Source organism: Cladosporium halotolerans, assembly GCF_011745625.1.
Source record: "Cladosporium halotolerans strain TM138-S3 chromosome Unknown Sca4, whole genome shotgun sequence".
Lineage (NCBI taxonomy): Eukaryota > Fungi > Ascomycota > Dothideomycetes > Cladosporiales > Cladosporiaceae > Cladosporium > Cladosporium halotolerans.
In genome coordinates this window covers 311,349-333,356 of record NW_027191455.1, presented here as the reverse complement: position 1 = coordinate 333,356, position 22,008 = coordinate 311,349, and the positions used below count along the sequence as shown (strand labels likewise).

Sequence of the window (22,008 nt, the reverse complement as noted above, 5' to 3'; positions counted from 1 at the left end):
CGAATTCACAAACTATCATCATGCCAAAGAGAATCATCTGCGCTTACGGCGTTGATATCGACGCCGTTGCTGGATGGCTCGGCTCTTACGGTGGCGAAGACTCGGCCAGCGATATCTCACGTGGCCTCTGGGCCGGCACACATGGTACTCGACGAATGTTGAAGCTCTTTGATAAGTACAGCATCAAAGCCACCTGGTTCATCCCTGGGCACACATTGGAGACGTTTCCGGAAGAGTGCGCTATGGTACGAGATGCTGGCCACGAGATTGGACTCCATGGTAACTGTGTCAAATTGGCTTTTGGAGAAGGTTGCTGATCCATAGTGTTACAGGCTATTCGCACGAGAATCCGTCAGACATGACACTAGAGCAGCAGCGTGACGTGCTTGACAAGACCCACAAGTTGCTGACTGACTTCTGTGGCAAGCCACCGCGTGGCAGTGTAGCTCCATGGTGGGAGACCAGCCACGAGGGCGTTGAGCTTATGCTCAGCTACGGCATCGAATATGATCACTCCATGTCTCATGACGATGCCAACATGTATTGGTTGAGGACTGGTGACACGTGGACAAAGATCGACTACACTCAAAAAGCCGAGACTTGGATGAAGCCACTGGTCCGAGGCAAGGAGACTGGCCTGGTCGAGATCCCTGGCAGTTGGTACATCGACGACCTTCCGCCAATGATGTTTGTGAAGAACAGTGCCAACAGCCACGGTTGGGTCAACCCTCGCGACGTTGAGGACATCTGGAGAGACCACTTCGATTACTATTACCGTGAGCTTGCGGATGATCCGGACCCCAGCAAGATCTGCATCTTTCCGATCACTTGTCATCCTGATGTTTCAGGCAGACCCCACGTTCTTCTTATGCACGAGAGGTATGTGAGGGCTAAAGTAACCTCAAGCTCAGACCGCACTGACGAGTCCTAGACTGATCGAATACATCAACAAGCATGAAGGAGTGGAATGGATGACAATGGCAGAAATGGCAGATGAGTTCAAGTCAAAGAATAAGCCTCCTCCCGATGCCATGATGCCGGCTGTGCTCAAGTAGGCTCGTAATACACGTCATTTTCATCGTTGAGACAACTTTGGGTCTTCATGCCTCAACATTGCAGCGTATCATGGTCGATCTATCTTCAAGTAGGCTCCTTTCGGCCTTCCAGATTTGTATTGCAGTCTCTCAATAGTCCATGCATTGTCTCACATGCACCTGTATGTCTGTAGCGGCCGACTACATTATTGGCAATTGTGAGACCGTCAAAACCAGCCAATCATAGCTTGCTCGCCTATCCCCCACTCTTGCCTGCTGCACTCCCACCGCATCGTTGAGTAGTGGCAAGGTACAGCTTTCGCCTATCTACTCAGGTCCGAGCATGCACGATATCGTCCATCGTGCAGCTTTCTACATGCCGTGGAAGTTCCCGACTAGTTGCGTCCATCGGAGCCTTGCCCTGTCTTGCACGTAGCATGCCGGGACTATCGGCACCCACAGACTGGTAGACGTCTTCATCAAAGATAGGCACCCCACTGCTTATTCTGCTTGAGGAGTTCAGCAAAGACAAAGCAACATTGGTCAAAGGTTTAAGTTATCTGGCTTGTAGGGTGAATGTGAGTCTCGTGTATGATTGGGAATCACCTTTTGTAGAGCCTCCTATTCCGCACAATACTTCTGTCTATGGCCATATCACCCACGGTTCCTCATCAGATCAGCCGGAAGAAAATGGCTGCGATTCCAATAAAAGACCAGCAGCGCCGCGAGGATGGCACCAAACTCAAGGTACGTACCCTCGATGCTCGATGGCTGCGTTATCATTGCAGGGTTCCTGGACATGGAGGCGCTGCACGTATGGCCAGCGTTCGCACTGCTGATACATACTAGATCATCATCGTGGGCGCCGGTTTGGGAGGTATTGGCGCGGCCATTTCTCTCCTTCTGGCAGGCCACGACGTCCAGATATTCGAAGCCGCGAACGAGATCGGCGAAGTCGGTGCTGGGATCCAGGTGCTCCCGAACAGCAGCCGCGTACTACAATCGTGGGGCATGAAAGAAGCTCTTGACAAGTACTCGACCAAACCTTCGAGAGTCAATATGCTCCATTGGAAGGGCGGGGTCATTTCGCACATGGACTTCGCAACGTCCGCCGCGCAATATCCTGGGACCTTCTACTGGGACTTTCACAGAGCCAATCTCCATCGTTGCCTGCTCGACCGTGCTGCTGAACTCGGCGCAAATATCAGAACTAAAGCAAGAGTTTCCAATGTTGAACCTTCTTCAGAAGGCGACTTTGCTACTTTGACGTTGGAGAATGGGGAGCAACACGTGGTTGACCTTGTCATTGGTGCAGACGGCATCAACAGCAATTTGCGCGAGATAATGCTCGGTCGAGAAGACCCTCCAATCTTGACTGGCGATCTTGCGTACAGACTACTTCTGTCAACAAAAGAAATGCTCAAAGATCCAGAATTGGCTTCGTTCGTGACGGACCCTCAAGTTAACTACTGGCTGGGCCCAGATGCACACGCAGGTAAGCTTGAACATCCATGATGAGCGTCCAGAGCTGACTTTCTCCAGTCAACTACGTCCTCCGCGGAGGCGAGCTCTTCAATATGGTTCTGCTAGTTCCTGATGACATGCCTGCAGGCGCCAATACCCTAGCAGGTGATGTCGAGGAGATGCGCGCTCTCTACAAAGACTGGGATCATCGAATTCCCAAACTGCTAGCACTTTGTGAGTCTGTATACAAGTGGCGGCTATGCATTAGATCTGGCATGGACTCTTGGAGTCATCCCTCCGGCGCATTCACTCTGTTGGGCGATGCCGTCCATGCTACGCTTCCGTATTTGGCTTCGGGGTAAGTCATATCCAGTCTTGAATGCAGCAATGTCCAGGCTAATTGAATTCTCAGTGCCGGCATGGCTCTCGAAGATGCCGCTGTCCTGGGCGAAATATTCGGCCGTAGCGCGAATCCTCGTGACCCGGCGGAGAAACGGCGATTGCTAACGATCTACGAGCAATGCAGGAAACCGCGGACAGAGATGGTCGTAGAGCGTGGCAACAGACAGCAGTGGCTGTACCATTTGCATGATGGACCAGAGCAGGAGGAGCGCGATCGAGCAATGCAGGCTAAGGAGGAAGGCGAGGCTCTCGCGTGGAGAGACTCTGGCTTGTCCCCTCAGCTACTTGGCTACAAAGTGGAGGAGGATGTTGACCGCTTTTGGCACTGGGGCGGATCTGAGATCAACGAGGTGAAGGTGGACAGTCCTGCTCGAGTTCAAGGAAAGTCATAGTACTAGACTGGTACGGTGTTCTAGAGATTAGTCAAAGCTTTCCTTCTTTGAGGAATAAATCGAACAGTTGTCTTACGCACGGCCTTCTCTGGCTTTGCAATGAGGCCACCGTTGACTATAAGGCGTGCCGTATCTGTAAAGGCTTTCCCTGTCAGAGCCAGGTTTGGATACGCCATAAGACATGGTAGCACGGTGAGCCGTGTTGAAAATACAGAGAGACTTCTCCTGTGCGGTCAATCAGTCATCGAATTTTTTATCGATCGAGAATCCATGGATGAAAATCTCAATGCTACCTCATAAAGTCATAGCGTGCTCCTGCTTTCTCCGGCTCCAGGCCCTTCAACACTTTCATGCCTTCATAGACCACGGCCCACCGTATATTGCCCAAATGTTTGGCGACGACAGCAATGAGGCCGCTCGTCGACTGCTTGCCCGCCAAGCGACTCAGACCTCCTGGGCCGATCGCTGTCATACTACTGATCAGTGCATTCATGCCAGACTCTTGGTTGGTATTTTCATTCGAGCTGTGATTAGGTGTCCGAGGCCCGCGATGAGCAACGCCTCGATCGTTCTTCGCATGATGGAAAGCCCAGCAAGTCAGAGTCGCCAGATATAGGCACCAAGGGTAATGGAACTGTTGGTCGACGTCCCAGCCTTCGAGATTCATGATGCCGTCTCTCAGCAAGTGGGCGGCATGCCACGCGGCTTTGTTCGCCGAACTGGCCTCCTCCACCCATTGCTTCACGATGAACCTAGATCTTTCGTAGTCATGTAAGCTGACTGGCCGGCCGATGATATGGCGCGCTCCTGCGTAGATCTGCAGATCCAGCACTTCGACATTGAGGACCATATGGGCGGCGTGATATATGGCGAGCGCGCTGGTGCTGAAGCGGACGAATTCCCCTTTCACTGCCGGACTTTCTTTCAGATGCATTGTCATGTTCATGCAGTATGCATCGAAGTCCGTCTTCCAAGCATCATATGCTTGACCAAGACGAGGCTTCCATTCTGCGTTTGGGCCGACAGCTCCTGCAACATCACCAGTCAGTAGCTCTGTCAGAAGCGAACGCGCCATATCCTCGTACTCACCAAGTGAGGTTTGATCTCGCCTTTTCATATCCCAGAAGACAGACATCAAGCCATGGAGTATAAGCAGGCGTGACAATGCGTTGAGCCGAGGTGGTGTTGATGCCTGGGTTGAGTTCATGTATAGTTTGAGCACAGAGAGGAAGGTGACTTCAGCGCAACCGACGGAACGCCTTGCCCATTCGGAAGCTGTCTCTGCTTCCCATACATCAGGGTTGCAAGGTAGATTCGTTCGAAGCTCAAATGCAGACATGCACAAAGATTGAGAGAACAGGACTGCGTGCTGGGTATCCCATAGGAAGCAAAGCAGTGCAAGGCGTTTCCGCTGCTCAACTTCCATAGCCACCCGCCACCGTGTGTCCATGTCCAGTGATTCGTCAACGTATTCGGGCAATTTGGCAGATTGGCAGTCGCTCCGTCGAATAAGACTGTCAAAGTCAGTGCATTGTTCTGTGGCAAGACACAAACTTGACCTACTTGATAAGCATGCCATGGAACAAGTGGGACATATCATGCTGTTTCTGTCCCGCTCTCGACTTGCCAAAGCATTCTATGAGCAGTATGACTTGCAGCATCCAAAGCTCTGGCGTTGCAGTGAAAGCGCTGTGCTGGATGACTTGCGTTCGCGTAATATCATGGATGCAAACTGCCAATCGGTGTGCATCCTTGCCTCCATAGGTGGCTCCGAGGAGCATGATAGATAGCAACAAGAGCGGCTCCACCCGCGAAGGTTCAAACGTTGCTCGATGGATCAACGGATAACTCTTATTGAAGCGGTAGAAGAATAAGTCGCAATAGCTTTGCATTGCTCCAAGCGTCAATAATGGATGATCCCGTGTAACAAGTGTTCCTTCCGCTGTCTGTGGTCGGGCCTCGACGACCAAGTCGAGGATCCGCCCACGAGAGATGTCATCAAGCACCAGGGATTGTTCTGAGGACTTGCCCATGAAGGAATTACAGCCATCCGAGTCCGGAGAAGAGGGCATGGGGTTATGGTACTGCTGGCGGACTCCCTCCCGAGCATCCGGTAAGAACCCTGACTGTGTATGCGGCTCTCGTGCAGGAGTGGGGTTTGGGTTTTTCAATCGTGGACCAGATTGGACTGATAGCTCTTGCTGGCTTTGCGGGCTTGGGACCCCGTACGATACAGACGCTGTCCGAGAGCCTAGATGATTCGTAGCGAACTCTGGAAACTCACACATGCTTTGCGGGTTCAATCCAAATGACTCGGGAGTTGTCGTGATGAGTGGGCGGGTCCGCTCTGTAGTCGTTGAATCAGTGTTCACTGGGAAGTTGGGCTGCTCAAGATCAAACAGCCAGTTGTAATTGTTCATAGTTGTAAAAGGCATATTGAAAGAGCTTGCTATGTCATATTAGAGAGTCCTTTATGTGGAGAGTTGTCTGAGCCATACCTGTGTCTGGGTTGAAAACGTCGTCAAAAGCTGCAGCACCGGATGCCAGCGAAGGCGGCTCGATCAGTTGCTGCGGCCATTGGGAGTCAACGAAGAAATCAATCGCCTCTGGATCAGTTCCAGTGTCCATGAGTGGCGGAAAATCGAAGTCTGCTTGCAAGTCTTTTGGAGCTATGCAATAGACCATTTCATCTTGAGCGCGCGCCTCGGCGCTCGTGAGAGACGGAGGTGGGGACAACGGCGGCTCGTAAACTTGTGGCGACTCTGAATGCGAGTGCAGTTGCGGCTGATCGTCCGCCTCATCGAGCGAAAGGTGTTCGGTGTTGGCGGTCGAGCCATCTGGCCGCAGCGAAGATTTTGGTCGCTTGGTGACAATGTTGCCATCGGCATCTCTCCAGAGGCGCTTGCGTGTGCATACGATTCCTAGACCTTCGCCGCCAGCTTCTTCGTCCTTCTGTTTATGCCTTTGCATGTGGCGCTCTCGGACAAGGTTAGTACCATGGCTACGACATGTCATCAGGGCACCTACCAAGAAGGTCTTGTCGCTTGAAGTGGGCGCTGCACCGTGGACATGTACTATCCCCAGCTTCATGATTTAGGGTGTGTCTTTGAAGGTGGTCAGAGCGGTTAAATGATTTGCCGCAGTCCGGCCATGTACATAAGTGTTTCTTGCGCACATTGCCAGCCATTGAAGCAGCCTATGGAATGATTGTATTGTTTGATGAGACAGACTTGACAAATATCGCGCTGGATAACTCGTCAGGCCAGACTGACGGCAGACCTATCGTCTGGTTACATCGAACATGAGCCCGAGTAGACTTGCCGGATCCCATCATGTGCATGAGCGATAGGCAGATGCCGGGAGCATGAGGGGCATTACATTGATTGAGATTGATTGGGAAACGTTATCTTGAATCGGAATCCTTTGGTCCACGTTGCCAAGAGTGGGCAGGGTGGGGTGGGTCAGGGTTGCTCAAGCAGTTTGCCCTCACTGCTGATAAGGATCACGTGATACAGTTCTTGGATAAAGCTCTATGGATGTTATGTAACCTAATGCTTGAGAACAGATATGTAATCTGAAAACGGGTCGCTGTGATAATGAAGAGTCCGACACGTGCAAAGCCTTTGACTTGCATCGCTACAAGGTATTCCGTTCATGTATCAAAGCATCGAAAGGGTTTTCAGGCTTCAACTCCTTTGGAACCAGCCTCAAAAGCAGGGTAATCAGTGTAGCCTTTCTCCGGAGGGTCAGCGCCATAGAAGGTGTTCCGGTCGTAGTCGTTCAGGGGCAAGCCTTCGGCAAGACGCTTTGGAAGATCAGGATTGGCGATGAACCAGCGGCCAAAGACGATCGCGTCAGCATCACCAGCATCGATCTTAGGCGCAGCATTATCCCTGTTGAAGCTGCCGGCGCTCAGGAACTTCACGCTGCCCTTGGCGAGGATCTGACGGAAAGGTACGAGCGAGTTAGGCCTACCGCCGAACTTTCCTCCGTCAGGGTTGCCAGTGAGAGATTCCATCTTAGCTTGCTCATCGAGCACTTCGTCGAAGCGAGGCTCGATCATGTGGACGTAGGACAGGCGTTGATTTTCTGGCATGGCGGCAATCTGCTCACAAAGATACTCCCAGTGCTCGTTAGGCTTCGAGTCACGAGTGTCTTGGAAGTAGTTGTAAGGTGACAGGCGGATTCCGACGCGATCGGCGCCGACAGCTTCCGTGACAGCTTTGATGACCTCGAGCGGAAAGCGGCAACGGCCTTCAATATTGGAGCCATACCCGTCTCCACGAATGTTGACATTGTCATGCAGGAATTGATCCAAAAGATATCCATTGGCCCTAGAGAGCAGACACTTAGCTTCCGGGTAATACTGTGTCAAAATGGTCATCATCTCACCCGTGAATCTCTACGCCATCGAATCCGGCCTGGAGTGCACGCTTTGAGGCGGCAGCGTACTCTTGAGTCAACTCTTTGATCTGCGCTACTGTCATCGGCTTCGGTGGGGTTTGAGCGTAAGGCGAGCCATCGAGAGCATTGCCACTGATTGGAATATCGCTGGAACTGACGGGGTTCTCGCCACCGAGGAAAGAAGGTGTGGTCGCACGACCAACGTGCCACAGCTGGCAATAGATGAAACCACCCTTCTCGTGAACGGCGTCCGTCACGCGATTCCATCCGTCGATCTGGGTTTGTGTGAAGATGCCTGGTACCCCAGGATATCCAGCAGCCTGAAAACACGGTCAACCTATTGCTTTGCTGTCATTTACTGTGCGTGAACTTACCAGCCTGCTGATAGGGCACGCCTCTGTGAGCATGAAGCCACCCTTGCTGGCCCTTTGTGAGTAGTATTCAACGTTGAGATCTCCAGGAACAAAGACACCCTCCGACTCCTTAGTGGCACGCATGCGCGTCAGCGGAGCTAACACCACTTTGTGTTCAAGTTTGAGGTGACCAATTGTGGAAGGGCGGAACATCGAGGTCCCTTCCAAAGCCTTGAAGCCAGAGGGCGATACTCTAGAAGGCATAATGTTGAGATATTCAGTGTGAGACGTGGATGGGGAATAGTGATTGGTGGCTTTAGAAAGCAAGTTTGTGTACTGTACCGTAGTTCGAATGATATATAGCAACCATCAGTTTTAAGGTATATGTCCACCAACCGCCAACTTTTGCTTGTCGCCGATCATGCTACCGTTTTACAATTCCAACCCATTGGACGAACCGTCGTTTGCCAGCTAATGCTCATGGCCGCCACGCAAAGGTTGGACTAGCCTGAGCTAGACGCAAGGCCGCAATGTGATTTTGGGCGAGGAGTGGGGGAAGTAGCTGCGGCACCAATAATCATCGAATGTCTTGGCTTTGCAGCGATTGCAGTGTCGTACACTATCGGGCTATGCTTTTGCTAGTCATCTTCTGTATGGTGCCGGCGGATGGTGATGGGTCGCGCTGTACCTAGGTAGCGTGTACGGGTGGGAATGAGGGACGCGTGAAGCGTGGCATCTCTTGCGAGTTCGGCCTGCAGCGGGCGTGCAAGCACGGATTTGGGATCGTAGGGTTAGGGTTGGGGTAGTTCATATCCATTGAAACGATTGAGACCTGGTGAATTTGTCGGCTTTAAAGTGATCATATTCGAGTGGCTACATTGCTTTCTATGGTCTCAAATGACATTTTCTTTATTATCCTGCTGAATTCAAAATTTCATTCATGGCCCGTCAGCCTGTTGGAACGAAAACGATAATGACCCACATTTGACAGTAACGATGTAGCAAGCCTGCAAGCAGTGTCTAGCTGAACTGTTCACTTGGAGCAAGCACAAACTGAATGGCCAAAGATGCACAAAATTTTAACGTTGTTATTATAAAAAAAAAAAAAAAAAAAAAAGTAGTTGACGCAAATATATTTGACGCAGTAAACTGGTATCTCTTCATTTCCGGGTTCTCACCCCAAGGTATGATAAGGTAATCTACAAAACGAACTACGCTACATCAAGTCGAGCGGCCTCTATAAGCAGCGCCATGAACCTCCTGCCTCAGCCTGAACAAAATATCATCGAACTCCCTCTCCTCCTGCGAGCCGAATATGGCATTACTGCAATCGACCAGGACGTCCCTCAACCGTCCCAGAATGCTCTTAGGTGTTGCCTTGGGACGGTCTTTCGACGGCGTTGCAGCAGGCTCGACCGGCTTCGTCTTGCCATCCGCGCCGCTCTCTGCCTCGTCGTCGGACGCCAGGCGCGTCTGACTTACGTCGACGTCGCTTTCTGGCTGGTCGATGATCACGCCTGTTGCTTCGCGGCGGGAAGGCGGACGGGAGTCGGGCTCTTCTTGCGATGCTTCTTGCGACTTACGAGCGCCTTCGATGGCTTTCTTGGCACGAGCACGCCTGCGCTGTCTCTTGGGCGCTGGCGCAGGCTCTTCACCGACGTTCACTGACGAGCCCGCGGCATCGCCTTCGCTGAGCGCCAATGCCTTGCGCTTCGCTCTCGTCGATGAAGCTGGCGTATTCGAGGTGGGAAGAGGCGTGGGCGTTTCCGACTTGCGCGGACGACCCCGACCGCGCTTGGGTCGCTGTGAAGATGTCACTGACGCGACAGATTCTTCGATGCCCTCGTTGAGCCCTTCAGTCTGCTGCTGTGGTTCGACTTTGGTGGGTGAGTCAGTAGGCTGACTGCTGGCAACGACGATCTCGTCCCCATCCTCCTCCTCCTCCTCCTTTTGCGAGCTCCCAAAAATGCCAGACATAACGCGACGCAGCGGCGATTGATGCTTTTGCTTCTTCGAAGCAAGACTCTCAGCCGCTGCCGATGCACGCTTGCGCTTCCGGGCGGATCGTGTGCTGTAATGACTACCTGCCGGAGACGAATCGACAGCAGGGTCTGCGCCAGCATCCGGCTCGAGGAACGAGTTCTCGATTCTGCTCATCTCGAGGCCATCTTGGTCGTCATTGCCTCCTGTAGCTTGCTCGAATACCTCAGTTGGCTCGACAACAGTAGTGGCGTCGACTTGAGCGGCCTCACCTGGCGCGTCGTCGTTCAGGTCGCCGTGATGCTCGGCAGCATCTGCTTCCATTTGTAGTTGTGCCGCAGGACGTGCATCATCAGACGCAGGATCCAAATCCGCTGGCTCCTCCTTTGCGTCCTCCTTCGCTGCATCACCCTCTGATGACTCGTCCTTGTCGTGCACGCTATCGGCCACAAAGCTTGTTTTTTGATCCTTTCCGCCAGTTTCGCTTTTTTCACCGGCTTGATATGGCGACCGAGGCGGAGAAGACGAGATTTCGTCATATTCATGCTCATCATCTTGCGCTGTCGCATCAACCTTGAATTGCTCGGCCTTAGATTTGTCTGAGCTTCTCGGAGTCGGCGAGGAGCCCAGATAGCCACTCATCTCATTTTGTTCGTCCGGCATCTCCAATGGCGACCTAGCCACCGCGTCGCTGGCAGGTTCCTGTCCGACGTCCGCAGAGAAGGCCAGCGGTCCCGGAGGTCGTCGCCGGACGTGGGGAGTCTGCTTCCTCGCAGGCGTGGAGGACAGATCCGGGAACATTTGCGCGTCCTCATTCTGACGTGCTCGGACCTCTTTCTGGTGGTCTGTGAGAAGTTGAGACTCGTCTGCCGCAGGTAGAGGCGAAGAGTCTATGGGCGCAAACATGATCTGTGAGTCATCGTGCCTGAGGTGGGCCTTAGGCGTTGTGCCTTTCGAGGTGGGCTTGCTTGCGCTGTGAGTACCGCCAGTACTGATGCTGGGCAGATGCGATGACACTTCGTGGGAAACGAGTGCTTGTTTGGCGGGACTTGCGGTGCCTCGCGGAAGACCTGTCCATCTAGAGATTGAGGTTGATTCAGGCTCGATCTGCGAATCCGCATCCTGTTGTCCAGAAAAGGCAGGTAATTCGATAAGCTCGTCGTCCATTTGCTTCTCAGGGAAGTCAGGCAGGTCGAGTTCAACGTGTGATAGAGCGGCACGCAAGACCTTCTCCAATTTGGCCGGATATCGGAGTGTCTCTTGATCTCCGAAGTTTTCGTTCCAGAAAGTAATTGTACGATTGACGATTGAGCGTTTTGGACTAGCGAAGCCGGCGACAAAAAGCGGCTGTAGAAGGCTCAGAAGCGCGCCGTCTTTCCGTGGAAGACCAGCGATCTGACTGAGAAGACCACCCCACAGCTTTATCGTGGCTTCTGCTACGTGTTGGCGGGAGAAAACGACTCTGTCGCCATCTTCCAGCCACAAAGCCACGCCACTTTGGATTTGGCGAAGTGTGTTGACGAGGAGTGCCAAAGGGCAATTGCTCACGAAAGCTTGGAAGGCATTGAGCATTTTGATCGCTAGGTGGTCGCAGCTTGCTCCGCCTTTCAATCCGGAATAGCACTCATCAAACAGGTCTTTGATCAGTCCATACGCATGCTCGTACGGATCGAAGGTACCAGCTCTGAGCGGGCCACTTCCCACACCCCATAGGAGCTTTCGTCCCTGCTCCATAGCCTGCCGATTCTGAGGCCAGCCGGCTGAATTGAACAACACAGCTGCAACATGCACCTCAATGGTGATTTCAATGGCACGGTCTTTGTCAAGCAGCGCTTTCGACACAGGCTCCACTACGGCAAGTGTAACTCCAGCATCGCCAGCTTTACATCGTGCCACCAATATCATTTCTTCAATGAGTGCATGCCCAGCAACAATGTTTGTGGCATCGGTCTTCATAAGCGGAAGGCCGTATACAAGAATGTTGAGCGCATCGCGTAGCTTCTGTCCGAGCATGCCACTCGGTGTTGATTCGGTTTTCGAGTGGCAAAGAGCTTCGGTAGCACGCTGCGCAAACAAAGTCCAGAGCTTAGCAATTTGTTGCTTCGCATCTTCCGTGACACTCAGTGCTTGTAAAGCCTGTAGCGTGCGGTTGACGAGTTGAAGTCTGGCGGCACTGGTTGCTGTGGACTTGCAAGACAGCTCGATGACCTCTGCTGCCAAAGAGCGCCATTGGGATCCTTCGCTTTGATGCGGCTGTGTACACATCATCGAGAGGGTGAACACTAGCGGGGAATACAGCGCATGCTGGTGTTTGGATGGTCTGTGAGACGGAGTCGGCGCAGCTTCGACGTCACCCTGAGGCGACCGAGCAAGCATGTCCTCGGCGAGGAGCGAAGGCCCAATGTATTGGCAAGTCGTTCGCACCATTTCCTGAAAGAACTCCGACGTGATTGCAGATTTGTGCTCATCTGAGTCCAAAGACGACCCCCACAAGCGTTGGAACATGTTCATGACCATAGCTAGTGCTTCGCGAAGCTCGTTGGATGTTTTCACCTCTTGGGCTCCAGCCTCTGCGATGCTCTGCAAGGTTTGTTTCCATACCTTTGTAGCCAGGATGTTGTCGTCTTGCGTGTTCCAGAGTTCCGCAGACATGATCGGCTCCACCAGCGTCAAAACCTTTGCCAGCCGAGATCGCACCCAGCGAGAATCTATTCTCGGCAGGTCGTGAGACTGGATGGCTGTCGACTCCATGGCCGCGAACTCATTCCAAAGACCAGCATTGGGACTGAGCAGACCATGCAAGATCTTACAAGCGTTGAGCCGTCCCTTGGGGCTTGCTTTGATCATTTCCAAGAGGATGGGGTGCACGTAAGCATCCCAAGTGACATCCAGATCCGCATGTGACAAAGACGGGCGCATGCCGTAATGCAGAAGATTGTGGTAGCCATCGAGCGCAATTTGACGAGCCTGCCTGCTTATCCTGTCGCCGCTCCTCTTCTCGAACCCAGCACTGATGGGCACTCTCAGCATCGAAAGCATCGTCGGTCCAGTTGAAGCGTCGGGCATGACCGCGAAGACAAGCTTCTTCCAGGCAAGATTTGCCTGATACTTGATGTTGACATCGCTTGAATTCAGACACTTCTGAAGAACCTGAAGCCAGGTCCGGAGTCTCGGCCATCTCTCTAGGGGCCGTCTCTTCGTCCGAAAAAATAGGACTATTGCTGACCAAATTTGCGGAACAAGGACGCCGGTCTGTTTTTGCTTATCCGTCATCATGCCTGTCAAACGCAAGGCCAAGTAGTCGCAATATGTCTGTCCTTCTTCGACCTCGATGTCAAAGAGATCCTCAAGTGCTTTGGACGCAGCAGCGTTGGTGCCAAGCTTGAGGCCAGCGTGGTTTCCGACCTCAATTGCCCTCATTTTGGTATCGTTGATGCTACTAAGCATACCATGGAACACGTGCTCCAGCCAATCCCGGAGCCTGTTGCACATCACGACTGGAGCTTGGTCTAGGAGCCTTTGGTAGATGACCAACCTAGTCGCAATGAGACTGTTACCGCTGCAGCGATCTTCAATTGTCCGTAGGGCTGAGATCATTCTTTCTGCTCGATTTGGCGTAATGATAGAGTGGTGGAACTTTTGCTGAGCAACAAGATAGAGGTGTGTCTTGACCAGAGCTTTTGGGATCTCAGGCTGCTCCATGACAGTGATCGAGCGGTCAATCAAGAAAATCCTGAAATCGTCATCCAGGGCCTTGGACAATTGATTGTCGAAGACCAGTGTGCAAGCCAATTTCAAGGCCTGTGTCGCAACTTGTGTTTCGATCAGACTACCTGACTCCCTCCAGATGAGATCCCTTGATAGGTACTGCTGGATTTGGGCCATGTTGGCAGCCATGGCCTGGCGATCAGGAATGCCATCGTATGCTGTCAGAGCGCCGTGCAGGGCCAGGTATGCGTCCAAACGGGAACTTCTTGAAGATGAGGCCAGCTCCTTCAAAACCGACTGCAGCATTTTTCCGAAAGTGCTTGGATCTTCTGGTGAGAAATAGCCAATCTTGTGTTCATGCTCGTCTGGAGTTGGCGGTGGCGCAAAACTTGAGAGCTTCAAGATCGACTTGACGGGCTTACTGTTGCGCGGCCGAGGCGCCGATCGGAGTAATCTGTCCCGGGGAGAGTTTGAAACGCCAATCTGAGGGACCTCGTGATATGTGGGTGGAAAAGGTGAGAAGCCAACCTTTTTGGCGGCATTCGAGACAGCGTTCACTTCTTGCGACGACACGGGCGAGGATCCTGGAGGTGTATCTGTCGTAATTTCAAGCTTTCCAGAATTTGACGCATTTTCATCGGCCTCCTCGTGGCCGTTCTCCAGGAAGTCGAGGGCGTCCTTCACGTGTTCCTGGATGTCTTTAGGTGGCGTGGGCGGACGTGCGGGCAATGATGTGAAAAGCGAAGACGATGAAGACAGCATTGTTTCCCGTTAACGCCAATTCAGAGGAACCGCCAAACCGCCGCACACATGTCGTTGCTTGACCAGCGATGAGGAAATGAGCCGGAAGTTGCGAGATGCCCCGTTGTGAAGGAAGACGCGGCACCGCGTTAAGCATGTCGCGTCCAAAGTACGCTAGCATGCGGGCACTTCCGCTCGCCAGCGGCAACCAGGGTCTGTGCAGCTGAGGAATCGCGGGGCACGTCACCGGCAGGTGAGCCGAACGTTCACTTCCAGGAAGCTTAAACTGTGACGATTGTTCAGGAGCAACAATTAGCTTCAGCAAAGAAATCTGTGATTTGGGTCGAAGTCGATGAATTGACGAAGATCAAAATATCAGCCTGAGTAGCAAGCAACATGGCTTCGTTTTCGGGCGCCGGCGATGGTGAGACTCATCATCTTGGCCTGCGCGCATTCGCTGACAAGTTCAAGGCCTCGAGCGTCTTTTAGATCAATTGAAAGAAGATCTGAAAACACCAAATCTATCGTCAAAAGGTTCGATTACCGCCACATCACGCTATATGTCAGGCATAATGTCTGATTGACCTCACAACAGAACAATCGGATCTCTTGGCCAAAGTCAAAGTCTATGGTAGAGATCCCAGAACTGCCGGCCCAATTTTCAAGCCAGAAGTTGGTGTCTCCATAATCGAATCATTACGCTGTTCAGGAGCTCACCAGTCGTTCAGAACATCACAACCTTATGTCGCTATGGTCTCGACAAGGAATCCGGACCAACTTCGCACGAGGCACTCCGCTGTCTTGCAAATGCGCTGCTGCTCAACGAACCCTCACGACAGATTGTGGTCGATCAAGGTTTCGCAGCAAAAGCAGCAGAAAGATTGAAATCGGACAGCATAGACGATGAATTCCTCGCGTGTCGAATCCTCTTCCTGCTGACCTACAACACCAACATCGACTTCAACGCCATCGCAACCGAGCACCAGCTGGCAGACAGCCTCAACAAGCGCATAGCCCAACACAGCACAGCATTCTCGGACCCCGGCCACAACAAACCCCAAAGTTCTCTCATGGAAGACATGGCCCTGACCGAAGCCCTCAAGCTCATCTTCAACCTCACCGCCCACTACCCCAACCTAATACCAACCTTCACCCCCTCCATCGAACCCCTAACCACCATCCTCCTCCACCACCCCCTGCCCTCACCCCCCCTTCAACCCCCAATCAGCGCCCTGATTAACGCCCTGCTCAACCTCGACCTCGCCTCCGCCACCGACCACCTCCCCCTCACAACCCACCTCACCCACCTCCTCTCCCTAACCCTCCAAACAACCCCCGCCCCCTCCCCCGACCTCGACCCCACCATAACCCTCCTCCGCCGCCTGCACACCCTCGCGCCCCCCTCCAGCCCCACGCAAACCCACCTGCGCACAACCCTCCTCCCCAGCCCCGCCGACCGCGCCCAGCCCCTCGGCAAAGGCACCAACCTCCCCGCGCGCCTGCTGCAGCTCGCCAGCGCCCCGCACCTCCCGACCCTGCGCGAGAACGTCGCGGCCCTGCTCTTCGAGCTCAGCGGCTCGGACCCCGACGCGTTCGTGCGGAACGTCGGGTACGGGAACGCGGCGGGCTTTCTGGCGAGCCACAATATCTCCGTTCCTCCATCGGCTTCGAATGCAGGAGGCGGCAGCGAGGAGGGACTAGAGGACGTGAATCCCGTTACGGGACAGAGGTGGAGTGCCGAGGAAGCAGGGAGGGGAGGGGAGGGGCCGGAGATGACGGAGGAGGAGAAGGAGCGCGAGGCGGAGAGGCTGTTTGTGCTGTTTGAGAGGTTGCGGGCGACGGGGGTGGTGGATGTGGAGAATCCCGTAAAGAGGGCGAGGGATGAGGGGAGGTTTGAGGAAGTTGAGTGAGCGGGGTGTGGGGCTTTGTGGGATGGGATTGAGGTTTCGTTGAGGGGTTGGGGAGGATAGTGGGAGCTATTTCTGCTGAGACTGAATGGAGCGGGAGCGGGATTTGGATCAGAGCGCGCGCATGCGTAGGGGAAGTTGCAGCTGGGAAATGGGACGGGCGATGTGTGACGCTGCCTGCATATCTCAACGCTATGGATGGTATTGATTGAATCATGCTTCTCATTTCACTCATTCTACATCTACAAGCCTTCCAGCCCTCTTTCGTCATCAAGCGTCCTCATCGATAACACTTCGTCAGACATCCACCCTACTTCCCCAACCTCGCCGCCCTAAACCGACTAACCTTCTTGACCCGTCCATCATCTCCCTCCTCCATCAGCTCCCCCTTATCCTCATCCTCCTCTTTAGTCCCCTTAAAACCCCCCTGCTCCCGGACCATATCGTTCCTGCGCCGATAATAATCCGCCGCCAACTCCCTGCGCGCCAGCAGCGGGTCATACCCATCTGGGTCCGGGGCTTTGGCGGCGGCCGGGGAGCGCTCGAGCAGCGTGTCGGCCATGGGGATGCCGGGCGGGGGGTTCGGGGCGGAAGCGCCGGACGTGGAGTCCTCGTCTTGAGCGGCGCGGGACTGCTTGAAGCGGGAGAGTTTTGCTGGAGCGGTGGGAGTGGGGAGACAAGGGGAGGCTGAGGTCGTGGCGGAGCGCTCGACGACGCCGGATGCGAGGGGCGCGACGGGGACTGAGGAGTCTTCGGTGTTTTTGGGGGCTTTGTGGGGTGGATCGGCGACGTCGAGGTCTTGGGCGAAGGAGACGCGCTTTTTGGCGGTGGAGGATTTCTTGTTGTTGGTGGCGTCGGCGTCCGAGGTAGAGGAGGCGGTGCTGGCGATGGAGCTGCGCTTTTGGCGGATGACGAGGCGGCGGGCGTCGGCGGGGTTGAGGTCTTGGTCGGCATCTTCTTCATCTTCATCCTCGTCGTGTCCTTCCTCGGGCAGTGGGATCTTGCCAAGGTTGCCGATGAGGCGCTCTTTCAGGGCCTCCATTTCTTCGCGGTAGGCGTCAGTGACGGCTGGCTTCCTTGATCGACCGAATTCATCCTCGTCTTCGGCGTCGGAGTCGGAGAGGCCACTGGTGTATGGTGTGTCTTCGTCTTGGTATTCAGATGCGGTGAAATCGGAGTGGCTGTCGTCGTGTTCGTCATCGGGATCATCCAGGTCCATTGTAGCCACAACATTTTGAACTTCGTTGAGGTGGTAGTTGAGCATCTCACGGCGGAGACGAGCGTCTTCTTCGGACTCGTTCTCCGGCATAACGACATGCGGTGTAGTAGTTTCGGTGTCTTCGTTGACCTCAAAGACTCTGTCGCCCGGCTTGAAGTAGCCACGTAGATCCTTCTGGCGATCAGGATCTGTGTTGACCGCAGTCTGCTCGCCTGACTGAGACTGAGGGGAATCAGTCGAAGCTGTCTGCGCCGGGATCTCCTCCACCTGGGGTGAGAACGAGACAGATCGAGTGTCGGGCGGGTCTGCAGCACGAGCGACGGCAACCTTGTCGGCGAAAGACACAGACTTCTTGCTGTCGTCAGAGTTCGAGCGTGGCCTCTCCTCAGGCTCCTTCGTGTCGGCAGAGAACGAGACAGACTTCTTGCGGATTGGCGGACGGTCAGGCCCATCATCCTCGTCCACAGGCGCATCCTTCGACACACTCGAAACCGGCGCCGGCTTGATCGCAGGCGAAGGCGCCGAAACCTCAGCACCGCTCGCAACAGCAGCCGGCTCGCTCGCCTTCTCACCACCAGCCATGCCCAAATCCCTCTCACTCAGGCCCGCCTTCCTCAACCGCTCCAGCACCTGCCCCGTCGCCTCCTCGGGCCTCCTCACCTCACCCCTAAGCACATTCCCGCTCTCATCCAGCTCCTCATGGATCTCACTAAGCGGCAACCCACCCTCCTCCTCATCCTCCAACTCCCCCGCCCCATCCCCATAAACCCCCGCAGCCGTAACACTCGCGAACGCAAACTCCTCCAGCTTCCCCTCCGCGGCGAAAAACTGCCTCGAGACGGTCTCGATGTTCCGCAGCACGTACTCCTGACGGCGCGAAATCAGGCCCAGAATCTGCGCCCTGCGCCTCAGCGTCGCCACGTCCGCCGGCTGCGCGAAAGCGAGGTCCAGGATCTCCTTCTCGGTCACGAGAGCGCCGTCGTAGGAGCGGGAGATGGAGGCGACGGCGTCGGCGGTGAGGTCTTCGGGCCCGGTGGCGACGAGCTCTTCTTTGAGCCCTTCGTACTCGGCTTCCCAGGTCTGCCAGTGCTTGAGGCTTTGACGGAGCTTTTGGACGTTGGCTTCGAGGAGCTGGCGCTGGCGTTCGATTTCGGTGAGTTCCATGGTGGGTGGGTGGGTGAATGGTGGTGGCTTGGGTTGTTTGTTGAGAAACTTTTTAAATCTCTCTCGGGCGAGCGAGCAATCAGTCGGTCATCCGGTCGGTGAATTACAGCAAGCAGCGGATTCCAAGAAAAGAACAGAACAGAACAGGCAGACAGCAGCCTGTGCCGTTGCGGGCTGCGAAGGCCTTTTTATAGCGGGTGGCAGTGCGAGGCAGTCGGTGAGCAGCTGGCGAGTCGCGGAGGCAGCGATGGCGAAAGGTCATCAGCCGCGCTGGCGCGAGAGGGCGGGCGCTCCCGTGCAGGGCTGGCTGGCTGGTGGGGCGGAAGTCTGCTGCTCCTGCAGAAAAGGCTGGCAGAAAGCCAAAAGCCGGGCGGGCGACGGATGGCGTGGGGGTTCAAGGGTTGTGTGACGAGCGGCGTGATGAACCGCGGGGCGTCCAGTTGCGCCTGAGGTAGCGAGGACCCTGGCGGTGGTGTGAAGATGGGCGAGCGCTGCGGTGGTGTTATTGTCACTGTATGTATGCCTCCGTCTCCTGACTCCTGACGAGACGTTTTCCGCTATCAATGGCCATCGTCCACAGCGCGGCGGACACGACACCCACTCCACAGCCCAGCACAGCGCGGTGACGCAGCAAGCGGTGCAGCCCAAGGGTTATACCCGGCCACCGAGTCACGCCGCGCCGCGACTCATTCATCCCTCGCGCGCCTGCACGATTGCGTTGTTCCTGCACCGCGCAGGCCTCACGTGGTATGTCTGCGCGTCACGCAAGTGGAAGGTCAGACTTCGGCCGCGAGATATACTTCGAAACCTTCGACACCGCATCGGCGATGCTGCCGCCGTGCGTCAGAGGAGCTCTCCAGGACCCCACGACACGCGACACGCGACACGGCAGCCTCGGGCTGGCGATCATAACGCGGCCAGTATATACCTTACGCCAGCAGTGCCGCGGCTGCCGTCGCCGACGCGGGCGACGAACACACGGCCAACGTCACGTCTCGACTATCACCTCCTCGCCTTCCCCTTCACAACCAACACCGCACCCGCCCCCTCCACCCTCCACCCCCTCGCCCTCAAAGCCTTCGTAACCGCCGGCCCCAACTTCCCCTTCCCGCCCTCACTGTGCCTCCCCGCGCCAACAACGACCCTAAACCCCTCCCCCCTCTCCTCCGCCCCGTTCCTGCCCCCAACCCTCCTCTCCCCAAGCCCCTCCCACCACCCCTCGACCCTCTCCACCGCAATCCTCACCCCGTTCAGCACATCGATGCCGTGCAGATCCAGCACCGCCGCCCCAGACTGCCGCTCCGCCAGCGCGTCCGCGGCGTCGGCCGTCGCGCCCGCCGATAGAGCCGTCAGCTCGCGGCCCAGCTGCGAGTAGTACGCGGCGGCGCCGCCCATGAGGCGGTCGGAGCCCGCGCGGCGGTGGGCGGCGCTCGCTTGCGCGAAGGCCTGCGCGCGGGCGGCGGCGTAGGATTGTCCGCGGAGAGCGACGGTTGGGTCGTCGGGGGCGCGGGCGAGGGAGGGGTTGGCGGAGCGGGGGGCGCGGGGGCTGGGGTCGGAGTCCGTGGGGTCGAGGTCGGAGGCTGTTGGGCGCGCGTAGATGGGGATTACTTGTAGGCCGGTTTGCGGCGGGGGTTTGGCGACGAGGGCGGCTGCGAGGTCGTGCGCGGAGGAGGTCGAGGGGTGCGTGAGGCGGATGAGGGCGGTGAGGTAGTGGGGTGCGAGGGAGGGGAAGGCGGCGCCGAGGGCGTGGGCGTGGGATTGCACGAGGGCGTCGTCGGTGACGACTTTCTTGGTCTCTTCCATTGTTTGCTTGAGGAGCGCGTTGATGGTCTTGGGGACGTTGGCGCCGTGCTCGTTGTAAGTCGATTTGACCGTGAGGATCTCGATGCCCGTCCGGCTGGCGATGAAATCCACGTCCTCTTTCGCCGTCAGCCACTTATTCCCCGTCTGCGCATTGCCGTCCCCAGAAGGCGAAACGGGCATGCTCGCCGCCCTCCTCTCCTCCATCGCCCTCATCTTCTGCCCTTTGGCCTTCGTCTTCCTCCCCCTCTTCACAATATGATTATCCTCCGAAAACCCCTCCACGCCCTTCGCCTTGACCCCCTCCCCCTCCTGTCCATCCCCGACCTCCCCAAAATAAACATGATTCAACAACTCCTCCACCGCCCCATTCCACCTCCCCCCGCACTTCCTCAGCGTATGCAGCACATGATACGCGCCCAGCCTCTCGCCAAACATCTCCCTCAGCAACGCGACCTTCGCGTCCTCGTCCAGCGCCTCCAGATCCTCCGCGCCGCCCACCTCGCCCTCCGACTCCGCGCCGTTCGACACGCTCGTCGCGTCCGTCTCCCGCGACCGCGACGCGCCCGTCTCGTCCCATACTTCGAGATCTTCGCCGCCGGTGCCGGAGGGGTCGAAGTCGGCGGCTTCTTCGAGCAGGGCGGATTCTTTGAGGGCGTCGAGGGTTGCGCGGGCGGAGGAGAGGCCGGGTTCGGAAGTGAGGTCGTAGTCGGAGACGATGGCGGAGAGGAGGGCGGAGTCGAGGGGTGGGCAGTATTCGGCTTCGAGGTTGGCGAGGGGGTCGTCGGCGGCCATGGTTGGTGGGGTGGGTGGTGGGTGGCTTTTATCTTAGGGTGGGATGCGGCGATGTTTGAGCTGTAGTTTTAGTTGGGTTTTAGAGGGAGGGCGGCTGGCGCTTCATATCGGGTTGTGGGGTGACATCTTCGTATTATTTTTCTATTTTGAGAGGGTTTGGTATAGGATACATGGTAGGGTTGGAGAGGACGAGATGTGTGGATGGATCTGTTGAATTTTGGTCGACCGCGCGCTGTGAGATGGCCCGCTAGACGTCACCCACGCACGCGCTGCGATCTTCCAGCCCTCCCCCGGACGTCCTTTGGTCATCGTTGGCGATGCGGCTCCCGGGCCCGGGCCCGTGCCGCCGGATCTGAGATCTGCTGGGCGTGCATGGGTGCGATGCGGGCTTGAAGGTTAGAAGATGTAGGGTTGTGCGATGGGATATAAGGCAATTGTTGGGTTTGTCCCTGGAGAGGTCGATTGTTGTCTCAGACATCAGAGACGCAAGTACTGACGGCATGTCCAGTCATCGAATTTCTGAACTGCCGGATCCTCGGCTGCTGATTCTCCATTGATTCTGTTGGATGCCGGTGTCCCTCGATTATCGAAATCGGCCATAATTATAGGCGCGTTCGACACCGGTCCATGATGCGCTCACCAGAC

The 22,008-nt window shown here is 55.7% G+C and overlaps 8 protein-coding genes across 8 annotated transcripts; 3 read left to right on the top strand and 5 right to left on the bottom strand.

The window, feature by feature from the left end:
* Nucleotides 1-20: 20 nt before the first annotated feature.
* Nucleotides 21-1,055, top strand: WHR41_01581 (uncharacterized protein; the record flags this gene model as incomplete). The annotated part of the gene is made up of 3 exons (XM_069370187.1): nt 21-279; nt 333-879; nt 932-1,055. The coding sequence occupies 3 exons, from the start codon at nt 21-23 to the stop codon at nt 1,053-1,055; spliced, it is 930 nt and encodes a 309-aa protein (XP_069232785.1).
* Nucleotides 1,056-1,358: 303 nt separating this feature from the next.
* On the top strand, nt 1,359-3,374 carry WHR41_01580 (uncharacterized protein). The gene is made up of 4 exons (XM_069370186.1): nt 1,359-1,781; nt 1,884-2,529; nt 2,577-2,856; nt 2,911-3,374. The coding sequence occupies exons 1-4, from the start codon at nt 1,680-1,682 to the stop codon at nt 3,290-3,292; spliced, it is 1,410 nt and encodes a 469-aa protein (XP_069232784.1). The 5' UTR covers nt 1,359-1,679; the 3' UTR covers nt 3,293-3,374.
* A 207-nt stretch (nt 3,375-3,581) lies between these two features.
* On the bottom strand, nt 3,582-6,550 carry WHR41_01579 (uncharacterized protein; the record flags this gene model as incomplete). The annotated part of the gene is made up of 7 exons (XM_069370185.1): nt 6,468-6,550; nt 6,320-6,396; nt 5,791-6,270; nt 5,577-5,741; nt 4,856-4,994; nt 4,382-4,806; nt 3,582-4,321 (listed from the first exon to the last, which is right to left on the bottom strand). Exons 3-7 carry the CDS (start codon nt 6,260-6,262, stop codon nt 3,582-3,584), a joined length of 1,941 nt encoding a protein of 646 aa, XP_069232913.1. The 5' UTR covers nt 6,263-6,270; nt 6,320-6,396; nt 6,468-6,550.
* Nucleotides 6,551-6,971: 421 nt separating this feature from the next.
* On the bottom strand, nt 6,972-8,313 carry WHR41_01578 (uncharacterized protein; the record flags this gene model as incomplete). The annotated part of the gene is made up of 3 exons (XM_069370184.1): nt 6,972-7,626; nt 7,685-8,016; nt 8,071-8,313. The coding sequence occupies 3 exons, from the start codon at nt 8,311-8,313 to the stop codon at nt 6,972-6,974; spliced, it is 1,230 nt and encodes a 409-aa protein (XP_069232914.1).
* Nucleotides 8,314-9,270: 957 nt separating this feature from the next.
* Nucleotides 9,271-14,499, bottom strand: WHR41_01577 (uncharacterized protein; the record flags this gene model as incomplete). The annotated part of the gene is made up of 1 exon (XM_069370183.1): nt 9,271-14,499. One exon carries the CDS (start codon nt 14,497-14,499, stop codon nt 9,271-9,273), a length of 5,229 nt encoding a protein of 1,742 aa, XP_069232917.1.
* Nucleotides 14,500-14,785: 286 nt separating this feature from the next.
* Nucleotides 14,786-16,388, top strand: WHR41_01576 (uncharacterized protein; the record flags this gene model as incomplete). Its single annotated transcript, XM_069370182.1, has 4 exons — nt 14,786-14,902; nt 14,950-15,012; nt 15,074-15,150; nt 15,207-16,388. The coding sequence occupies exons 1-4, from the start codon at nt 14,875-14,877 to the stop codon at nt 16,386-16,388; spliced, it is 1,350 nt and encodes a 449-aa protein (XP_069232918.1). The 5' UTR covers nt 14,786-14,874.
* A 307-nt stretch (nt 16,389-16,695) lies between these two features.
* On the bottom strand, nt 16,696-18,768 carry WHR41_01575 (uncharacterized protein; the record flags this gene model as incomplete). Its single annotated transcript, XM_069370181.1, has 1 exon — nt 16,696-18,768. One exon carries the CDS (start codon nt 18,766-18,768, stop codon nt 16,696-16,698), a length of 2,073 nt encoding a protein of 690 aa, XP_069232915.1.
* Nucleotides 18,769-19,770: 1,002 nt separating this feature from the next.
* Nucleotides 19,771-21,363, bottom strand: WHR41_01574 (uncharacterized protein; the record flags this gene model as incomplete). The annotated part of the gene is made up of 1 exon (XM_069370180.1): nt 19,771-21,363. The coding sequence occupies one exon, from the start codon at nt 21,361-21,363 to the stop codon at nt 19,771-19,773; it is 1,593 nt and encodes a 530-aa protein (XP_069232916.1).
* Nucleotides 21,364-22,008: the final 645 nt, after the last annotated feature.

What these genes read in the sequence shown, in the direction of transcription:
- WHR41_01580 (XM_069370186.1), top strand. Translation starts at nt 1,680, where the DNA reads ATGGCCATATCACCCACGGTTCCTCATCAGATCAGCCGGAAGAAAATG. An exon ending in AGGATGGCACCAAACTCAAG is followed by an intron (nt 1,782 to 1,883) that starts GTACGTACCCTC and finishes GATACATACTAG; the next exon opens with ATCATCATCGTGGGCGCCGG. An exon ending in CTTCCGTATTTGGCTTCGGG is followed by an intron (nt 2,857 to 2,910) that starts GTAAGTCATATC and finishes TTGAATTCTCAG; the next exon opens with TGCCGGCATGGCTCTCGAAG.